The 21,113-nt window shown below is 49.5% G+C and overlaps 1 protein-coding gene across 5 annotated transcripts; it reads left to right on the top strand.

Annotated features, from left to right (window-relative positions):
• Nucleotides 1–8,383: 8,383 nt before the first annotated feature.
• FUS (FUS RNA binding protein) lies at nt 8,384–20,164 on the top strand. 5 transcript variants are annotated; one of them, XM_036492895.2, is made up of 15 exons: nt 8,406–8,580; nt 9,958–9,982; nt 10,068–10,222; nt 10,870–11,011; nt 11,189–11,376; nt 11,582–11,792; nt 13,735–13,769; nt 15,219–15,251; nt 16,400–16,503; nt 18,356–18,485; nt 18,648–18,749; nt 18,838–18,961; nt 19,359–19,459; nt 19,559–19,706; nt 19,964–20,164. In XM_036492895.2, exons 1-15 carry the CDS (start codon nt 8,568–8,570, stop codon nt 20,001–20,003), a joined length of 1,551 nt encoding a protein of 516 aa, XP_036348788.2. In that variant the 5' UTR covers nt 8,406–8,567; the 3' UTR covers nt 20,004–20,164. The 5 variants fall into 5 exon arrangements, with proteins under 5 accessions (XP_058536536.1, XP_058536535.1, XP_036348788.2 ...); XM_004586908.3 differs by having other exon boundaries at nt 8,413–8,580; nt 10,867–11,011; XM_058680553.1 differs by having other exon boundaries at nt 8,384–8,580; nt 19,359–19,706.
• Nucleotides 20,165–21,113: the final 949 nt, after the last annotated feature.

Here is a 21,113-nt window from a genome sequence, read left to right as displayed (position 1 = left end):
TTTATAAGCTGCAACTGGTATCAACCAGTTGCAAGGAAATACAATATTTAGCCTTGATACTTCCTAGGCAAGTGTCCCTGTAAATGGAAACCCTGTCTTCTGCAAGGGATGCCCTAAATATATTTTCTACCTGTTACGGTAGTACACTCTGGGGTCTTCCAAAAGTTGAGGGAATTACATGTCAAAATTTTATTGCGCCTAACTGAACTTAGCTTTTATTGCTTGTTTTTCTTTTTTAAAAATATGCAATTATTTATTTGACAGTCTGAGTGAAGAGAGAGAGGCTCCACCCACTAGTTCACTTCCTAAATGGCTGTGATGGTTTCGGCCTGGTTTCCCATGTGGGTGGCGGGCACTTGCATCATCTGCTGTTTGCCATGCTCTTCGCAGGGAGCTGGATTAGAAGTGGAGCATCCAGGACATGAACTGGCACCCATAAGGGATGGCGGAGGCTTAGCTTGCAGCACTGGCCCTGTAACTTTCACTTTTAACATGGCCAGCAGGTCCCCACAGCATCCCACTGCTGCCAGACTTATTGTTGCATCATTAATGAAACTGTAGATTTTTGGGCCGAATTGCTAATCTAGTGTCTAAAGTCCTCGCCTTGAGCACACCGGGACCCCATAGGGTCACCGATTCTAATCCCAGCGGCCCCGCTTCCCATCCAGCTCCCTGCGTGTGGCCTGGGAAAGCAGTCGAGGATGGCCCAAAGCCTTGGGACCCTGCACCCGCATGGGAGACCCAGAAGAGGCTCCTGGCTTCGGATCAGCTCAGCTCCAGCCTTTGCGGCCGCTTGGGGAGTGAATCATCAGACGGAAGATCTTCCTGAGTCTCTCCTCCTCTTTGTATGTCTGTCTTTCCAGTAAAAGTAAATAAATATTTTTAAAAAAAGAAGAAAACAAAATGCAGTCATTCCCTGTGTGAGTTTGTGAGCCCACTCACAAGATTCCCCACTCTCTGCTTGGCCTCCGGGCAAAGATCTCTGGGTACTCTCATCCACACCACGACCTCCCTGACCTTCACATTCCAAGTTGATGTGGATGTTTTGGCCCATATAGCAACCCAAACCATTGCCATCCAGGGGTGGTGCCAGAGAAGACTGGAACCCCCTGATGTCATTCATGTCAATGGCGTGCCAACGCTAGGATTTCTCCTAGACAAATTCTTTAAATTTTTATTTAAAATTTTAAAGGCTCATTACAAAGATGAGGGGATGGCAGACCTATGTGGGCCACTGATTGAGAGATAGGATCAGGGACAGGGAGGGAAGGGTGGGTGAGAGTCCTGTTCCAGAGTTCCCTCCTGTGTCCGTGGGGGATGGGGGAAGAGGGTGTACTGCTCCTTCCTGCTGGGGGAAGGAGACAGGCTCTTGATGCCACCTCAGGGGCCTCGGTGGGGTGTTACCTCTTATCCCACGAAGCCAACAACATCTCAGAGCAATCAGGATGATATGGGGGTGGGAACACAGCCACACGGCTGAAGGGAAACTCCTTGGCCAGTGATAAGGAGCCACTGGATGAGGGTTGTAACTGGGACAATTACTCACAGCGCAGAGGACCTACCTCCCCACTCTATGCCAGTCTTACCCATCTACCATTCAAATAACGCCTCATCGGACGGAAGATCATCCTCTCTGTCTCTCCTCCTCTCTGTAATATCTGCCTTTCCAATCAAAATAAATAAATCTTTAAAAAAAGGTGAAAGACTGCAGGCTGTCTCCCCATCCCATCATCTCTTCCTTTATTATTATCATCATTAAAGATTTATTTATTATTTTATTGGAAAGAAATAAGGAGATATGGAGAGAAAGATCTGTCCACTGTTTTACTCCCTAAGTGCCGCAATGGCTGGAACTGGTCCCAAGGCTTTGGCCCGTCCTCGACTGCCTTCCCAGGCCACAAGCAGGGAGCTGGATGGGAAGCAGAGTGACTGGGATTAGAACCGGTGACCATATGGGATCCTGGTGTGTGCAAGCTGAGGATTTTAGGTACTAGGCTACTGCACTGGGCCCATATTATTTATTTATTTATTTATTTATTTATTTATTTATTTATTTATTTATTTATTTAAAGATTTATTTAGGACCCAACATTATGGTGCAGCAGGCTAGCTGTTGCTTGCAATGCCAGTACCTCATATGTGCATGGGTTCGGGACCCAGATCTACTTATAATCCAGCTCCCTCCTATGTACCTGAGAAAGCAGAAGATGGCTCCTACAGCCACACAGGAGACCCAGAAGAAGCTCTGGGCACCTGGCTTCAGCCCTGGCTACTACAGACATTTGGAAGAACTCTCTCCCTTAAAATTGGAATTACGGAGATGGAGAGATCTTCCATCCTCTTGTTCACTCCCTAGATGGTCCCAACAGCACAGGCAGGACCCGTAGGCAGCCAGATGCCCAGAGCATCATCCAGGTCTCCCACACCGATAGGGAGGCCCATGCACTTGGACCATCCTCTGCTGCTTTCCCAGGCGCATCAGCAGGGAGCTGCTGTGATTGGAACCCGGCGGAACGCTGCTATCAGGCAGCAACGTGACCCACTAGACCACAATGTCAACCCTGTCATTGCCCTTTTTTTTTTTTAAAGTTTTTATTTAATCGATTATTGCCTTATTCAAGGGCTCAGAGCTCCATAGTCTGTGGCTCTGAAGAAAAAGCAGAAGGGAGAAGAGCTGGGAAAGGCAGCCATGCAAGAATTTCCTGGCAAATATGCAAAGAATCTGAAGAAAGTTGTTTATGCTGCACTGTGCAAGGGGATCTGAACCTGAACCTGCCAAGTGTATAAAAATAAACACACATGCTTTATTTCCAGATTGCATTTGCAAACCTTGACAGGAAAACATATTTAAATTACTAAGGAGAGTTCTGACTTTTTCGGTGGGGGGAGGGAGGCGACAAAAAGAAACACAACACATTTGTTTTAAACTTGGAATGTCCCCAGGGAACTCTCCAGAACAGCATGACCCACTTGCGTAACTTCGGATTTTTTCAAAGAGCTATTTGCCTTCAAAAAGGCAAATGAGTCAATTAGATATTTTAAATTCTCTCTCTTCCATACCAACTCTTTGATGGCTGCTGGCGCACCAAGGTGAGCCTGCTGAGTTGCACACAGCAACAAGACATGAAAGGGGCCGGTGACACGGTACATTGGGTTAAGCCTCTGCCTTCTGTGTTGGCATCCCCCATGGGTTCGAATTCTGGCTGCTCCACTTCTGATCCAGCTCCCTGCTCATGCGCCTGGAAAAGCAACAGAGGATGGTCCCAGACCTTGGGATTCTGAACCCACATGGGAGATCCAGAAGAAACTTTCTGGCTTCTGGTTTTCTTCTCCATCTGTAACTCTGCCTAATAAAAACTAAAATAGTAAGAATTTAAAAAATGCATCACGTTGACCATTTGCTTAAAGAAAAAAAGTATTGATTTGACACGAGGGAGAGAGAGATCTTGCATCTTGGTTCTCTCCCCAGATGGTAGCTGCCGGAGTCCAGCTCCGGCCCGGGGTTCGGAACTCGCGAAGTGTGCGTGGAGTCGATGCAAAGACAGAAAGAGACGGACCACTAGGATTCCATGATGATAGTGGACCATGCAATATTGCTGTCCGCTTTATTTAAGCAGAATCAGTCAAACTCTGGCTCAGACTTTCCACGTCATGGTCAAGTGGGTGTTTCTAAGGACAACCCTGCCACCTGCTTTACCCAAAAGCAATAAAGTTCCTGCTACGATTCTTATTCTACAACCTGATCTTGTATCACAAAGAAAAGGAGAACCTAAAGATTATGGAAAGAATGAAACCCTAAATACAGGTCCCTTGATTAGCATAAGGTCAATGGGGACAGCCAAGACAGTAGGAATAATAGAAGGCCCTTTTGTAAGACATTATTATTGACATTAACCTCCAAGCTCACATTGTGTAAAAAGCCAGTCTCACAGTAGCAAAAACGCCTGGACGGATTAGAATTCTGCAGGGTGGTCCGGTATCCATGCAAAGGAAGGTGGAGCTGCATCCAGGTGGCTGTAGATATCCACCCGGGGCCCTGCCTCAGCGAGAAGTTCCCTGTGGCCCTGCCTACAATGGAACAATGTCTTCACACCCTCGTGTCCCCCACATCCACTGCAGGGACCCCAACAGCAGCAACAACCAGGGCAAAGCCTGAGGCTTCTTTCAGGTCTCCCATGTGAATGGGCTCCTGGCTTCGGATCAGCTCAGCTCCAGCCGTTGCGGCCGCTTGGGGTCTTAATCATTGGATGGAAGATCTTCCTCTCTGCCTCTCCTCCTCTCTAGATATCTTTCCAATAAAAAATTTTAAAAAGTGGAGCAGCTGGGACACGAACCAGCACCCACCCATATGGAGTCCTTGTAAGGAGTTATTCCAATATCCTTCCCTGGACCCAGCACCATTCCTTCTTCCTCACAGCTCATGAAGTTCGCGCCGGTCCAGCCGTCCACCAATCAGATGTAACTTGGCATTCTCTCTCTCTCTCTCTCTCTGGTCTCTCTCTCCTCTCTCCTCTCCCTTTCCTGATCTTCACCACCCCTACCTTGTTCCTGCTCCGTTGGAATAAACCTCCTAAGATACCTTGTTGCGTCTGGTGTGTTTCAGCTCATGGTAAAGAAGCAGGTTGTGGGAATTAGCTGCGCGTAATAATATCGTAATATCCTATGAACTAGAACTCTCCAATCTTTCAAATAACAGTCCTGGTACTTGAAAGGAGAGCATTTAATGCGGTGGTGGGGACATGACCCCTCAGCAAAGGCTGGCTGCCTGCCCCGTGTCCCACCGCGTCCCACTTGGGGAGCCCGGTTGCCTGTTGGGGCAGCACACTAATACTACTTAAAACACTGTGATGTACTAGAGTTCTAGTTAGCATCAGTCGGTTCAGGGTATCTCTTTTTTCTCCCCCTTGGGCTGCCTTGCTTATCCTGAAATTGTAGCTAGCAACCCTAATGATACCTAGTGCCATACTGACCCTGTGGACATGGACATTGGTGTAAAAAGAGGCTGGAGACTGGGCGTCCTTCAGCTGTGTATATACTTGTATAGTCTCAGAGTTCACCCTGATGCTGCGTTCCTAATCGTGCTGTTGGTGACCTTTTCCAGGAGCATTAGTAGGTTCCTCCAGAGATAGGCCGGTACTTGGGAAAGTCAACCGTGTGCACTTTTAGATTGTAATTACATTCACAGGCAAACCACTATAATACGAATGGTACTGAAAAAAGAAAGTGTCGACTAGACCTGTTTAATGGTAAATGCACTACAAGAGAAAGCTTAGTTTATTTAACATGTACAGAGTACGTTAGAAACAAATTTATAACAGAGTTCTAACTCTAAAGTTTGAATAGTGGAAACCCATGTGTACATTAGATGGATGTTGGGTAGGAGACAGCATTGCTGCGTTGGTGGAATTTCTTTTTACATTACTAATGTAGATGGATTTGTACAGTAGAACAGGGTGTGGAAGGTTTTATTACAGGGAGCATGGTGTGTTGAAAATTTTTTAAATGTATTTTTCTAGATTAACTGCTGTATATGAAATGTCTAATCTAATAAAGAAAACTATAAGAGGAAAAAAAAAAAGAGAGCATTCATTTAGCCATCTGAACCATTAGGTGGTCAGGGCCACCTAACACATATCTGGAAAGGCAGTAGGTGAAGGTTCCAGTAGCTGGGTCCCTATCGCCCCCATGGGAGACCTGGATGGAGTTCCAGGATCCTGGCTCGGGCCTGGCCCAGCCCCGGGCGGATGCAAGGTCTCTCTCCGGCTCCACCATCCCCGTACTCTGTCATTTACCTTTCAAATAAATAAATCTTATTTTTAAAATGGTGTAAAAGATTGTGAAGAGATGGAATAAGCGAACAGAAGTTGTTGCCTCACCTGCTGATTACTGAAATGGGAAGATATTTTTGTTGATAAATTTGACTTCGGTAATTTTTAGATGAAGATGCGTGTTTCGTCTTTGTGGTGGGAGAGAAAGAGGAAGTCACCCTAAAAACCTGACCATCATAGACAGTAAAGTTGGAGGTACAGGCTGTGTGTGTGAGAAGCAAAGTGGCTCTTTGTACAATTAGAATTGGTACTCGGTACTTTTTCTGTGGTTGAAAGTAAAAAAAAGATCCTCCAACCAATGCCAAAACCATGGGGAAATTTGCTGACAATCATATCAAAACATATCCAAATGTAGTTAAATTACGTTGTCACTTAAAGGTGTAATTCAGGGAGCCATTGTGGCCACTCAGCAGGCTAATCCTCTGGGATGCCGGCATCCCATATGGCTGTTGGTTCTAGTCCTGGATGCTCCACTTCCTATCCAGCTCCTGCTTATAAAATAGAGGATGGCTCAGGTCCTTGCATCCAGGTGGGACCCAGAAGAAACTCCTGGCTCCTGGCTTTGGATCAGCTCAGCTCTGGCAGTTACGGCCATTTGGGGAGTGAACCAGTGGATGGAAGATTTTGTTGTGTCTTTTCTCTGTAAATATGCCTTCAAATAAAAATAAACCTTTTCTTTAAAAAAGTTGCAATTCTCAAGGGTTTGTGTCCTTAAGAACTTCCTTTTTCTGGCCCAAGGGAGGAAGTACTGCTCACCCTGAAATGGTTCACAGGTTCACTTGCAGCTGTGAGTTTTCTAGCGCAATTTTTTAAAAAAAAGATTTATTTGGGGCCCAGCGCGATAGCATAGCAGTTGAAGTCCTCCCCTTGAACATGCTAGGATCCCGTATGGGTGCCCATTTTAATCCCGGCGGCCTCACTTCCCAACCAGCTCCCTGCTTGTGGCCTGGGAAAGCAGTCGAGGATGGTCCAAAGCCTTGGGACTCTGCACACATGTGGGAGACCTGTAAGACTTCTGGCTCCTGGCTTTGGAGTGGCTCAGCTCCAGCTGTTGTGGCTGCTTGGGAAAGCAAACCATCGATGGAAAATCTTCTTTTCTGTCTCTCCTCCTCTCTGTATATCTGACTTTGTAATAAAAATAAATAAATCTTTTAAAATAAACACGTGTTTTAAAAATTTATTTATTTATATTGGGAAGAAGAAACCAGATTTATAGAGAGAAGGAGAGACAAAAATCTTGCATCTGCTGGTTCACTTTCCAAATGGCCACAATGACCAGAGCTGAGCCAATCCGTAGCCAGGAGTCCTGAACCTCCTTTGGGTCTCCCACGTGGGTGCAGCAACCCAAGGCTTTGAGTTGTCCTTGACTGCCTTCCCAGGCCACAAGCAGGGAGATGGATGGGAAGCGGGGCCGCTGGGATTAGAACCAGGGCCCATGTGAGATCCCGAGGACTGTGGCCACTAAGCTACCGTGCTGGGCCCTAGAGTTTCACTTATCTCATCTACAACAGGGAGATGGCTTTACTGCCTCCAGCCAGATTTTGACGCGAAACAGCTGCACACCAAACTGCTGAAGCTGCGTGCAAATGTCCGACCTCTGGTTACTTCCACACTGGTCGCAAGGTCAGGCATAGGCTTTTTTTTTTTTTAATAAGTGTTTCTTTAAAAGGTTTATTTTTATTGGACAGGCAGATATACAGAGAGGAGAGACTCAGAGGAAGATCTTCCGTCCGATGACTCATTTCCCAAGCGGCCGCAAAGGCTGGAGCTGAGCTGATCCGAAGCCAGGAGCCTCTTCTGGGTCTCCCATGCGGGTGCAGGGTCCCAAGGCTTTGGGCCGACCTCGACTGCTTGCCAAGGCCACAAGTAGGGAGCTGGACGGGAAGCGGAGCAGCTGGGACATGAACCAGCGTGCATATGGGATCCCGGCGCATTCAAAGAGAGGGCTTTAACCGCTATGCTATCAGGCTGGGCCCCAGGCATAGGTTCTTACTGGGAACATGTTGGGAACCCGTCCACGCTCACTGGATCCTCCGTGATCAAAACCCTTAGCCTTGGGGGAGACGAGGGACGGCCCAGCGGTCCAGGCGTAACGTCCACGCTTTACAAACCCCAGTGAAGGAAAGAGCGCCAAGGAGCCCACGTGAAGACCGGCCCGCAGGTGCGTCGCTGCCGGAGCCTCGTTAGAGCCGCAGACAGGCAGGGGCGGGAGGGTCGAGGACCGCGGCGGCGGAGAGGAGAGGGGGAGCGGCTCGCCATCCTGAGTGAAAGTGGGGCCTAGGAAACAGGCACAGCCGCACGAGTCTTGCTTCCCACGCCGCGGCTTCCCGCCAGGCCTACGGTTCCTTCCGCCCAGAGGCCCTCGTCCCGCCTTTAACGGATCAGACCGTTCTATTTCTTCATAGGGGTGAAGACGTATCCGGGGCTAGGCCTGAACAGAGACCATGAACCCTTTATCCAAAAAAGAATGATTATGTAGGGTTATATTCTTACGTGTAGCAGTTGGTCTTCTCCCTTTCTTTTTTTTCTAGGACTCTTTACACTCTCCGTAGAGCGGCCGGCGTCTGGCCCTGCTTCCCCCGCATCGTGGGCACAGGGTGGTACAGTCCTCCGCGGAGCGTGGGCGGGGCGGCCTATTTAAGGCCGGGCGCAGGGGGCGGGGCCGCTCAGTCCTCGCGGCGTCAGCGTGTTGTGCGGTCGGGAGCGTGCTGCTGGGCGGCCGAGCGCGCTTGCGCGGACATGGCCTCCAACGGTGGGTACGGGCGCGCGGCGGTGTTGGCGTCGCGCCGGGCCCTTCCTGTTCTCTCCGGGTTGCACTTTGTATGATTGTCGGGTGGGGTCGGGGCGGCGATCGCGTGTAGGATATTTCGGAATCCACCCCCCCCCGTGGCGGGAAGCCGCGGACAAGGGGGCCGATGGGGGAGTCTGTTGTCGCCATTTTGTTTTGCTCCTCGGGCGCGTTTCGTGCGGCGGCGCGGGAAGGCTCGCGTTCCTAGATGGGTGCGGGGAGGGCGCCCGTCGGTGGGGTTCGGTGTGCGGTTGGGGCGGAGACGCTCCGGCTCGGTGGCCTGGCTCCTCGCCCCGCAGCCCCGGGCCGGACCCCGCGCTCGGGCCCGCTTTGTCGCAGTGCTGCATCCGGGCACTCGGGCGCGCGCCCCGCCGGCCCCTCCTCCCCCGGCGGCGCGGATCCCCCTTCCCCGCCTCGCGTGGGTCCGGGGTTTTGTCGGAAGACCCTCTGGACGGTGACCGGGCACCGGCCTCGGGCCTCGGGCCCCCCCCCAGGCGGGTCCCACGGGGACGGGGCGGGGCGGGACCGCGCCGTTCCCGCCTCGGTTGCCACGCGGCCGGGGGCGGATGCTCTGGATCGCGGCCGCGCGCGCCCGCCCCACGGTGTTTGCGGGGCGGGAGAAGGGGCGTCAGGGACACGCACGAACCGGGGTTGTGTGTGAAAGGGAGCCCCCGGGTTTTCTCGCCGTAAAGTTGTCCTTCCCGGGACCGGGAGCCGCAAGCCACGGGTGGCTCAGGCCACACCCTTGCCGGGTCCTCTGTCTAGCCGTTTCCTGCGGGGGGAAGTGCCGCGGGTTCCTGCGCCCCGGAGTGCCTTGTTGGCGCTGCTGCCGTCTTGGCTCTGGCGCTTTCAGTCTTTCTGGGTTGCTGCGTTTGAGAGGCAGATTGAGGTGTCCAAGTTGTCGGGAGTCCCAGGCCTAGGGACTCGAGTGCTGGATTGTTCCACACCCCCGGGGGCAAGCGCAGAGCTTTGGGTGGTTGCTGGACTTTGCCCAAGACCCCACTGGGCCCCAAGGTTAACCAGAAGGGCGAAGAGCACTTTTTCCTTTTATTTTTGAGGCTTTCTTTGTTGAGGGGGAGACCACCGTATGAACCATGGTACCTTGGAGAGGGGGTTCGAATTAAGATCTTGTTACCTAGGAGCTGGTGGCCTTTGTCAGGGCGTGTGTGTGGACGAGCCAGGGATGGTGGCAGGCTTGCCACAGGCTTCCCAGGAACAGAGTTTGCGGAGTGTCCTGGGGTAGCTGCCGGGGGGTGCTGTCTGCTGGCCTGGCTTCTGTTGCGGGGGGGAATCTAACTGTCTTTCTCTTCGCTGGTAACTGATTGTGCTTTCCTTTTGCAGACTATACCCAACAAGCAACCCAAAGGTGAGTGCCGGGTCTGGGCCTCCACCTTCATGGCCGGGCGGGGGCGTGCAGAGCCCTTGTTTCTCACTGCACTCTTTGCCTACAGCTACGGGGCCTACCCCACCCAGCCTGGGCAGGGCTACTCCCAGCAGAGCAGTCAGCCCTATGGCCAGCAGAGCTATGGCGGCTACGGGCAGTCCACGGACACTTCCGGCTATGGCCAGAGCAGCTATGGCTCCTCGTACGGACAGACACAGAACAGTGAGTCTGGTGGGATCACCCCGCCTTCTTCCCCTGCCCTGAGGGTTTTCCTTGGAGTTAACTCGTGTCGCCCCCCCCTTAATCCTGAAATTTATGCCGTCTTGAGGCCTTTCAAGGGAAAATACTTCCTGCTTCGTTTTTTTCTTCTCTACGTGTATGCCAAGCCCGTTTCTTTTTCCCCTCTGAGTTTGAAAACGGGTGTATTCCCTAGAGGGGAGCCAGGTTTAGGCTGATTCTTAATGAGCAAAATGGCTTTCTGCAACATGTTTTGAAGTCGGGTTACCATGTGTCATGTGATACACAAGAAGATGGAATTTGTCCCCAGGACCTAAAGTGTAAATAATTCCTGTGGGTTTTCCTCTGTATCCTGAACACATACCAGCACGTTCTAATGCGGTTCCTACCTAGGGGTCTTTTGACTGGGATGCTGGTCTTAGAGATTGGCTTTAGGGATAGTTGGAATGAAACTCTTCAGTCAGTAGACACTACAGCGTTAGTCTCTTGGTAGGAGTTGGCCAGTTAACAGCAGCCTCTTCTCAAGCTGACTTCTCATGCGTGGAGTGGCACAGGAGTATGGTGTCTTCAGCACGGCTCATGCCTCTTTTCTTCGTAGTGTTTGTGACCGCCTTCGTTTTTCCTTGTAGCAGGCTATGGCACTCAGTCAGCTCCCCAGGGTTATGGCTCGACTGGCGGCTATGGTAGCAGCCAGAGTTCCCAGTCGTCTTACGGACAACAGTCCTCCTACCCTGGCTATGGACAGCAGCCAGCTCCCAGCAGCACCTCAGGAAGGTAAGGTGGTGTGGGGAAAAGGGCCTGAAGGATGAGAGGTGAATGAGTGAGGAATGGAGGGCGGGTGAGCAGCAGTAGGAGCAGTTGGGGGTGTAACGGGGTATGGGGGAGAGCGGGCTGCACGGATGCATGGCCTGGGCCTGCTGGGGTTGTGATTGGCTTGTCTGTTTCCCTTAGTTACGGCAGCAGTTCTCAGAGCAGCAGCTACGGGCAGCCCCAGAGCGGGGGCTATGGCCAGCAGTCTGGCTATGGCGGACAGCAACAAAGCTATGGGCAGCAGCAAAGCTCCTATAACCCCCCTCAGGGCTACGGGCAGCAGAACCAGTACAACAGCAGCAGCGGAGGTGGCGGAGGGGGTGGCGGAGGTGAGCGTCGCTGTCTCAATATCTGTTTGTTGGTAAGGACTTTGATTCTGCTCTTCGGCTTCTGTCCTAAAAGCTGCTTTTTTTGGTTCCTCCCTGGCATTTTGCTTCTGTCGACTCTTTACTCTGTGGAACCAGTGTTAATTTTTTTTTTTATATACCACTTCGTAGTTTGTCTTTTAAGGCATGTTTTTTCCCCTCTTGACAGGGAGCTATGGCCAAGACCAGTCCTCTATGAGTGGTGGCGGCGGCGGCGGCTATGGCAGTCAGGACCAGAGCGGTGGTGGCGGTGGCTACGGGGGAGGCCAGCAGGACCGAGGGGGCCGCGGCAGGGGCGGCGGCGGTGGTTACAACCGTAGCAGTGGCGGCTATGAACCCAGAGGCCGAGGCGGCGGCCGTGGAGGCAGAGGCGGCATGGGGTAGGTGTCTCAGGAGCCAGGGAGTATCTCTAGTGGGGAGTGCGGCGGGGTGCATGACTCTCCCCTGAAGCCAGTCTTGTAGTGCATGGTCAGTGTTTTGTGCTCTAGGGACGGTGAGGACTTGGATTGGGAGCAGTTACTGTTTCTTTTTTTTTTTTTTTAAGATTTATTTATTTTATTACAAAGTCAGATATACAGAGAGGAGGAGAGACAGAGAGGAAGATCGTCCGTCCGGTGATTCACTCCCCAAGTGAGCCGCAACAGTCGGTGCGCGCCGATCCGAAGCCGGGAACCTGGATCCTCTTCCGGGTCTCCCACGCTGGTGCAGGGTCCCAATGCATTGGGCCGTCCTCGACTGCTTTCCCAGGCCACGAGCAGGGAGCTGGGTGGGAAGTGGAGCTGCCGGGATTAGAACCGGCGCCCATATGGGATCCCAGGGCGCTCAAGGCGAGGACTTTAGCCACGCCGCCGGGCCCAGTTACTGTTTCTTTGTGCATCCCCATTTCACTCGCGAGAACCCGAACTCCCATCCACACCTCTGAATAGAAATTCGACTATTGACACTTTTCATTTCCAAAGAAAGGAAAGGATTGGAGTCATTGATGTCCTAGGCAAGAATTGTGGCAGTAAAGACTTCTCTTTCTGCAAGGGAAACTGATGAGCCCACTCCTGGGAAACGGTAGGGAACTGTGGTGTCTGGCTGCCCATGTGTCCTGGCAGGGCGTTGGTAATGCTTAACTTGACTTCAGCTTCCAGGAATTGGCTACTCTTTCCGCATTCTGTAGTCATTTGAGTCCATGAGCTTGATTTGCACTAATTTGATTGACAGTAGTGATTCTGTGTGTGACTTGGTTTATGGGGTCATCTGACTGAAGTGTGCAGACTTTTGGGACACAGTACTCCGACATTCATATCCCACTTATTTGTTCCTCGGTCCACCTTGCCCTGGTTGCTTAAAAAACATGAGCTTGTCCCACTGGACCTTCTTCCCTTCCCTGAAGTTGACTTGGAAGGAAAACCTTAGATTTGATGTTAAAGCAGTCGTCAAATCTGTTGATAAATACAATATGAAGGACCCTACTCTGTCTTCATTGGAAGGGGGAGGAATGGCAGTGTTAACTCCTTTTTGAGAAAAAGTTTAAGTGAGGGTTCATGTGTGGTAAGTATTCAGAGGTGGGTGGGGGCATTCTCAAAAAGACATGCAGAAAATAAGGAAAACTCTTGTGTGCGTGTGTTTAATGAAAAACTTAAAAAAAAAAAGCAACTGTTATGTGACTGTTAACTTGCTCTGCATTTTATGTGCCACAGGTATGAAAGGTGACATTGCAAAATACTCGGCTCTTCTCGCAGTGTAGAAGGGGTGACCCCGGGGGTGGGGGGATCAAAACCATCTCAGTAGTTAGGATAGGGCTTAGCTAAGTTTGTCTTGCTTTAGGGGAAACTGCCTTTGGTTTTGACTTTTTAGGGAATGGGGTTGGGTCTGCTTGCTGCTTTCAAAGCAAAAACCACAACAAATGTGTTCAGGGCTACCCCAGCCTGGTGTGAAATGTCTTCTGGGTAAATCCGGGGTAGGGTTTTTAAACCAACTGCTGGGTTGTCAACTACTCGCCACAAGAGGAAAAAACACCTGCTACGTCGGAAGAACAACCAAGGAAAAATGGGTCATTTTTTTTTCCAGAGGAAATAGATAAAACATTTTAAAGCAAAATCCTTTAAAAAAAAAACCAACAAACCTGTGTCTGAGAAACTGCACACGTGTGTGTGACATGCTCAAAGATCAGACAAGCATGGTCAGGAAGGGCTGTATGTTAGTAGCCACATGTATCTTTTCCCCAAAACACTTACCCACATTTGGGAAATGATAAAATTCAAAAACAAAACAAAACACCCTTTTGTAGCCGTTGGAAGCTTCATGTCCTTTCTTCTAACTTGTCTTCTCCAGCGGAAGTGATCGTGGTGGCTTCAATAAATTTGGTGGTAAGTGAACAGAGTTTCCAAAATTCCCAACTCCCAGCAATGCTTTGTCTGATTGTTCATTTGCAGATGTCTTAGTGTGTTAACTTGAGTGTCAAAGGTTTTAAAGTGTCCAGGACCACCTCCAGAAAGGGGTGGGGTAGAGTGCCACCTGTTGCCATCTCTGTGCCAACCTGGAGGCAGGCAGGGGTAAGACTCACCAACCATCTGGTACCAAACTGGTTTGTCTCAGGTTGATAAGAGGTGTCGAGGAGGCCTCTTGACGGGTGTTGCCACGCCTGGCGCTTAGCGACCACCATTGTGAGAAGCGCGAGTATGTGCTGGGACACGTGGTGACGACTTGGCTTTAGGATCCTTTTGATCATTGTGTCCAAGACTTTGTGTGCGTGTGTATGTATGAAATCTCCAAATGTGTTGATTCTGGGAGAGGGTCTAAAATAACTACCCTGGCCCGAGGATGGCGAAGTTGGTATCTTACTCATGAAGTACTGAATGGTGTCAATGCAATTCCACATACATGTATGTAACATAGGTGGGCAAATAGAAACTAGCTCTGGGAAAGGAAGGTGTGGACTACTTCAAGAAAGAATGGGAGCATGTGTGGCTCATGGGAAATAACCAGGTCTTAATCGACACAAAACCGAATTCTTGGAAAAAGGACAAATAATTGAGAAGTCTCCCAGTAAGCTGGAACTTTTCTGGTTTGGTTAATAAAAAGGTTTCTTGATTCATTGCAACATTTAAAGCCAAAGGCTTGGGTTCATGACTTAGGTGTCATTGTGTATGGGTGTAATACATATGGCAAATTCAGCTAAACATTGGTCAAAGACGGTCTCTGGAAAAAAAAACAACATAGAGGCTACCTTATAAGATTACTGGTCTGTTCCCTGGGACATGCTTTGAAACTATAATAGTTATTATCTATGTTTTTTATTTTCCTGTGGCTTTGGGGAAACAAATGGTTTTAAGAATGGTTTCTTAAGATGAAATTACCAATTGTTCTACAAGGGATAAGTGTATTGGTGTTAAAAGTTTGGAGAAACTGAATGGATGCACGTCCTGTTGCTGGTGGTGAGCCCCTGTCTCTCGGGTGAGAGTGCAGGGCCAGGCTCTGAGTCGGGTTAACGGGTCGTATCCCCGTCCCCTCCACGTCTGTGCTGAGGACATGGCCCAGCCTGAGCTGCGGGGAGGCAGCATTTTCTGAAGTGTGGAGCTGTCCCTGTGTGGACTGAAGTTACAGATCTTGAGAAAAGGGCCTGTGTCTCCCGGCCTAGGGTTTCCTCCTGGGCAGGCAACCCACGGGGGTTTGGAGAGAGGCTATGAACACTTAACCTGATAATTTGCAAGAGTTTGGATTTGGTGTTAACTTCTTCCTTGGTGTCCTTCCTGGTTGACTGATGGCTCTTTTCCTTGTTTTTGTTTTTCTTTTGTTCTTTTTTCTGTCACTTTAAGGCCCTCGGGACCAGGGATCACGTCATGACTCGGGTGAGTGCAGTTTTGGAAAGTGACCAAAGGGATGGGAACCTAGAGGTTGGAGACGGGTAGTGACAGCTGAGGCAGCTGGTGGGAGAGGTGGCAGGGTGTTTAAATGGGGTTGTAGCTCTCTAGTGTGTACTGGTTCTGCAGTGCCTGGTTGATGGGCTCTTCCCTACAGTGGTTCAGTAGGTGTGGGAGGAGTGCCGAGTTTCTGTTTTGTTAATAAGCCGGTGGTGCTGATGCACCGTGGGCCACTGCAGAACTGGTAAAGCAGTGGCTGTTTTTGGTTATGTATCATGTCCAAATTTGTAAACTGAACAAAAGCCTGATTGTGTCACACAAAGGGAAGCATTTAATGAGTTCACGTTTGGACACTAGGTTAAATGTAAGGATTCTTATGGTAGGTCTTCAAAGTAGGTAAATAGGGGTACACATTGTTGTGTGATTTTTGTTAACTTAAAATTACTTGACAGAGCTAAAGGGCGCCCGGTACAGTGGCTTCGTGGCTCATCCTCTACCTCCGAGCACAAGGATCCTGTATGTTCATGTCCTGGCTGCTCCACTTTGCATCCTGCTTCCTGCTTGCGGCCTGGAGAAGCAGTAGAGGCTTGTGTACTTACATGGGAGACCCTGCAGGGGCTCCTGGCTCCTGGTTTTGGATCATCTCACCTCTAGGTGTTGGCGGCCACTTGGGGAGTGAACCAGCAGGTGGAAAATCTTTGTCAGATTGTATAGAGAGGAGGCTGGCCTTCGATCCACTGGTTCACTCCCCAGATGGCTAAGATGGCCAGAGTTGAGCCGATCTGAAACCAGGGGCCGTGTCACTTCTGGGTATCACATTGGGTGAGGGTCCCAAGGTTTTGGGTGATCCTCTTCTGCTTTCAAGCAGGGAGCTGGATGGGAAGTGGAGCAGCTGGGATAGGCCCATATGGGATCACGGTGTTTGGGGGGGTGAAGGGTTAGCCTGTTGAGCTACAGCACCAATTTCCATGTGGATTCTTTTCAGTTGTTTATCCTGGATCCAAAATGATACTGGTCACTTGAGAGATTTTCAGGATTTTTTTCAATCAGATGTTAGATTATGAATTATTTGTTAAGCATTTGTTTTCTACTTTAAAACTCTATATATTTATATTTCCTCTGTGTTCCTCGAGCAGAGCAGGATAATTCCGACAACAACACCATCTTCGTGCAAGGCCTGGGCGAGAATGTCACCATCGAGTCTGTGGCGGATTACTTCAAGCAGATTGGTATCATCAAGGTACTTGGAGCAGAGCTTGCTGCTTTCTTACTAGCTTTTGATTTCACGCATTGGCTAGAAACACATCTTCCCAGCTTGATTCTTGACATCTTTTGGAAAGAAATCACATTTACCACGAAACAAAAATGAAGAGGTAGTGCCCAACACTGTGAAATTCTCGAACAGCACACATTTTGGAGTGTATAGATCCATTTATACACATGGTGGTCTCAGGGGTCTGTGAGAAGCTATTTGTGTAGTCTAGAAATATTGGAAACCTTATGCATGCTCTGGTCTTAATATGCGAAGCATGTAGTGTGTCTGTTTTATCTTTATCCTAAAAACCAGATATGTTATGAAAAGTTAAATTTGTCAGAACTTCAGCAAGGAGTAGCTTCTTCTCCTTCACCACCAGTGGACACAGGAAAAAAGAAAATTTGTTTACCTACTTTCCTCCATACCCTGACCCTTCCCGTTCTAATTGGAGGCCCATATGGGCATGCATCCCTCTCAACTATGTAAACAATATGAAAAGTTTAAAATTACAGGAAAAATTATGTCAAAACTTAAGCACCGTATGTGATACTGTTTGCAGTTTAAATGTAAGCATGAGGCTATAGTACTTAATATGGCTGCATAGTTTTTCATTTTTTAAAAATATTTGCTTATTTTGAAAGTCAAATTATTAGGCCTTCATTTAGCGCTTCACTCTCCAAATGGCCTCAATGGCCAAGGCGGGACCAGGTCTCCCATATGTGTGGCAGAGCACAAGCATTTGGACTATTTTTTGCTGCTTTTGCAGAGCGTTACTGGTAGGGAACTGGTCCAGAAATGGAGCAACTGGGATGGAATCGGTGCCACTGCGGATTGCTGGTGGCACAGCTGTCCCCGCATCTGCATGAAGGTTATCTGAAGTCCTGTCCTGCTATGATTAATAGCCACCTGTTGCTTTTTGTAGCGAACTCAAGTGTCAAATGGCATATGATGATGTTATGGTAATGACGTACCATGTGAACAGTTCTCCCTGTTTTTAGACTTAATGGAAAGGCAGAGTGACAGGAGAGTTCCTGCATGTTGATTCACTCCCTAAGTGTCCCCAGTGGCTGGGGCTGGGCCACAGCAAAGGCGGGAACCTGGAATCCCATCAGCTTCCATCAGCTTCTCTCAGGTGACGGTAGTTAAGACATGATCCGCTGCTTTCCCAAGTGCATTAGCAGGAAGCCAGGTTGGAAGTAGAGCAGCTGCACTTTGATGGCCCCTATCGTGTATGTTTTTCACAGTCTACTGTAGTGTACATAACATATAGAATGTAGTAATCGTGTGTGTATCATTGTAAGAGTTCTGGCCAACAGGGAATCAGAAGCTTTATGTGGAATTTTGATGGCCGTTTTGATGGTTCTATTAGTTCCTTCATGTTCAGCAGTCAGCTGTATAATACTTAGCTTTCTCTTTGAAGAAAGAAGCAGTTGCAGAGCATGGCTGTAATTGAAAGATGGGAGAGAGTGACTGGGAAGAAACAGCTGAAGTTTGGGGATGAGGAGCCTCAGGTTTTTTGGGGGGAATATGGGGAATACAGTTAGTTGACCCTTTACAGGTTCCATGGCGCGTGCAGATGTAGCCAGCTGCAAATTAAAGACGCTTGGGAGAAACAGTCATCACCTGTGAAGTACAACAGATCAACTACTAGCATAGTCTGTGCACTGTATTAAGTGTTATAGTAACCTAGAGAAGATGTGATGTGCAGATACCATTTTATTAGGTCCTTGAGTATGCAAAGATGGTGGGGGCTCTGGAATTGGCCATCACATGCAGGTATGGAGGGATGACTGCTGTGTTCTTTGCAATCATTCTTGTCTCATTTTGCTTCTTTCAGACAAACAAGAAAACGGGGCAGCCCATGATTAATTTGTATACAGACAGGGAAACTGGCAAGCTGAAGGGAGAGGCGACAGTCTCATTTGATGACCCACCTTCTGCTAAAGCAGCTATCGACTGGTTTGATGGTATGTGTGAGACACAGCTGATGGTGGGGCAGGAGCAGATAGGAAAGGCTGTGTTTTGAGTTGTCTGGCAACACTTAGTACACCAGAAACCTCTTCAGGAAGGTCTTAGATGGTAGGTACCACGAGTGTTTTTGGGTTTATAGATATTTTCATTTCTCACAGGCAAAGAATTCTCTGGGAATCCCATCAAGGTTTCATTTGCTACACGCCGAGCAGACTTTAATCGGGGTGGTGGCAATGGTCGTGGAGGCCGAGGGCGAGGAGGTGAGGTGCTGCGTGCTGGATTGGGGGGAGGGCGAGGTTAGGGTACACAGACTTGGAAGGGGCATGGATCATTGTGTGTCCACACTAGGTCCCATGGGCCGCGGAGGCTACGGTGGCGGTGGCAGTGGTGGTGGTGGCCGAGGAGGATTCCCCAGTGGAGGTGGTGGTGGAGGAGGACAGCAACGAGCTGGGGACTGGAAGTGTCCTAATCCGTGAGTGAATCTTGTGATTTTTTCCTTCAGTCCTTTTACTGTGTGCCTTGATGACAGTTAATTCAGTAACCAAAATGGCAGGTAGTGTGCGCAGCGCAGTGTGCATAGTGGGACTAGGGAATGAAGTGGGAGGGCATGAGGCGTCATCGTGCTAAATAGGACCACGTGCAGTCGAAAACTGGTGAATTTTAATTTTTTTCCCATTGACTGGGGGACTGTGGTAGGAAAGATAAGGGACCGAGTTCCAGTCACAGCCTGCCTTTTCATTCCTGAGTCTCCCCGAAGAGGCCCGTTCCTCTGCCTTTCAGGTGCCTTAGGCTCTGAGGTCACTGAAGTCTGTGCTTTGGACCTTGTCTACTTCCCATCCCTCTTAACTGATTGTCCTCCTTTTGCTCAGTACCTGTGAGAACATGAACTTCTCTTGGAGAAACGAATGTAACCAGTGTAAGGCCCCTAAACCAGATGGCCCAGGAGGGGGACCAGGAGGTTCGCACATGGGTAAGAAAGGCGCAGCTGGTAATGAGCACATGGGACAGACAGCCTTTATCAGGCAGGGAGGTTGGGGTGGAAATGTGAATTATATTTCTTGTTTTCTAGGGGGTAACTATGGAGATGATCGACGTGGTGGCAGAGGAGGCTATGATCGGGGCGGCTACCGGGGCCGCGGCGGGGACCGTGGGGGCTTCCGAGGGGGCCGGGGTGGTGGGGACAGAGGCGGCTTTGGCCCTGGCAAGATGGACTCCAGGTGAGATTTCCTAGGGGAATGGAACACAGTGATGGGGGAACAAGGTTTTGTTGAGCGTTTTCATTTTGATAATTATATAGGAAAGTGGGGAGGGGAAAGAAAATTATATCTCTGAGGAAAATGATCTCATCTGTACATGCCTTCCACTGGGCGATGAGAAGGTCGTTGGGTGGCTGGGAGGGGTGGCTGGGAGGGGTGGCTGGAGAGGCTGAGCACTCAGACCTAATGCACATTTTGCTTTTTTTTTTTTTTGCCAGGGGTGAGCACAGACAGGACCGCAGGGAGAGGCCGTACTAGTCGGACTCCTAAGGTTCTGAAGTGGCTTTTCTTCTGTACCCAGTGTTACCCTCGTTACTTTGTAACCTTCCAACTCCCGGATCACCCATGGATTTTTGTGTTGGACTCTGTAATTGTAACCATACCTCTGGTTCCCATTAAAAACCATCATTTTAGTTAAATTTTGTTCCTCTTCCCCCTCTTGGCTCTTCTGGAGGATTGATGTCCGGGTCAGGAATGCGGGGAGTTGGCTCCTTTCACATCCTCCTGCATAGCAGGAATTCATTTGTTCCTGCCAAGCGGGAACTGGAATAAAGTGTTTGATATCTGATCCAGGAGAGAAAAGATCCGGTGGTGTCCTTGAGTGGAGATGAAAACCTCTGTCCTGGCAACACTGGAGGTGTAAATGGAGTAAAGGAACACATGTGATGTCATGGATGTTGTCTGACATTTGTCCAGCCGCGTGGGAGGTTCACCAGCGTGCTGGGCTTAGTTTCTGTTTGTAGAAGTATCTCCTTGTTGAAGGTTTGTCTTTGAGGGCTGTGTTCACCTCTGACTCTGTTGGCCAGTTGGGTTTTCTTTTTTTTTAAATTAGAGACTTGTTTGAAAGCGTTGGGGGAGAGACATCTTTCCTCTGCTGGCTCACTCCCCAGATGACTGCGAGGGCTGGGGCTGAGACAGGACAAAGCCAGAAACTGACAGTTCCATCCAGGTCTCCATGTCGGTGGCAGGAGCTGAAGCCATAGGGCCATCTCCCACTGCTCACTAGGCATGGTCTCATCGGAGCTGGGTGAGAAGTGGAACAGCTGAGGGCTTAAACCAGTCCATGGAAGATCTCTATCCTCTTGGTACCTAACTTTAACTGAGTTTTTAGGAAAAAAAAAAGTGGAGCTACTGGGACAAGAACTGGCTGCGATATGTGCTACTGGCACCACAAACTCCAGCTTAGCTTACTCTGCCACAGCGCCCACACCCCAGTTAGTTGGATCTAGCAGGAAGGGAGTATAACTTGAGTGAAGTGTTGGTGGCACTGTCGTGAGCTAATCTTCAGTCTTGGGAGAGTAGGCCATGTGCTTCAAGGGCCAGAAGTGAAGTGGTCAGTTATGTGATGCTCTAGAGTCAACTGGAGAA

The sequence above is a fragment of the Ochotona princeps genome, chromosome 24, assembly GCF_030435755.1.
Source record: "Ochotona princeps isolate mOchPri1 chromosome 24, mOchPri1.hap1, whole genome shotgun sequence".
Lineage (NCBI taxonomy): Eukaryota > Metazoa > Chordata > Mammalia > Lagomorpha > Ochotonidae > Ochotona > Ochotona princeps.
Note: the sequence above shows the minus strand (reverse complement) of the source record. Positions and strands in the feature narration are given on the sequence as shown.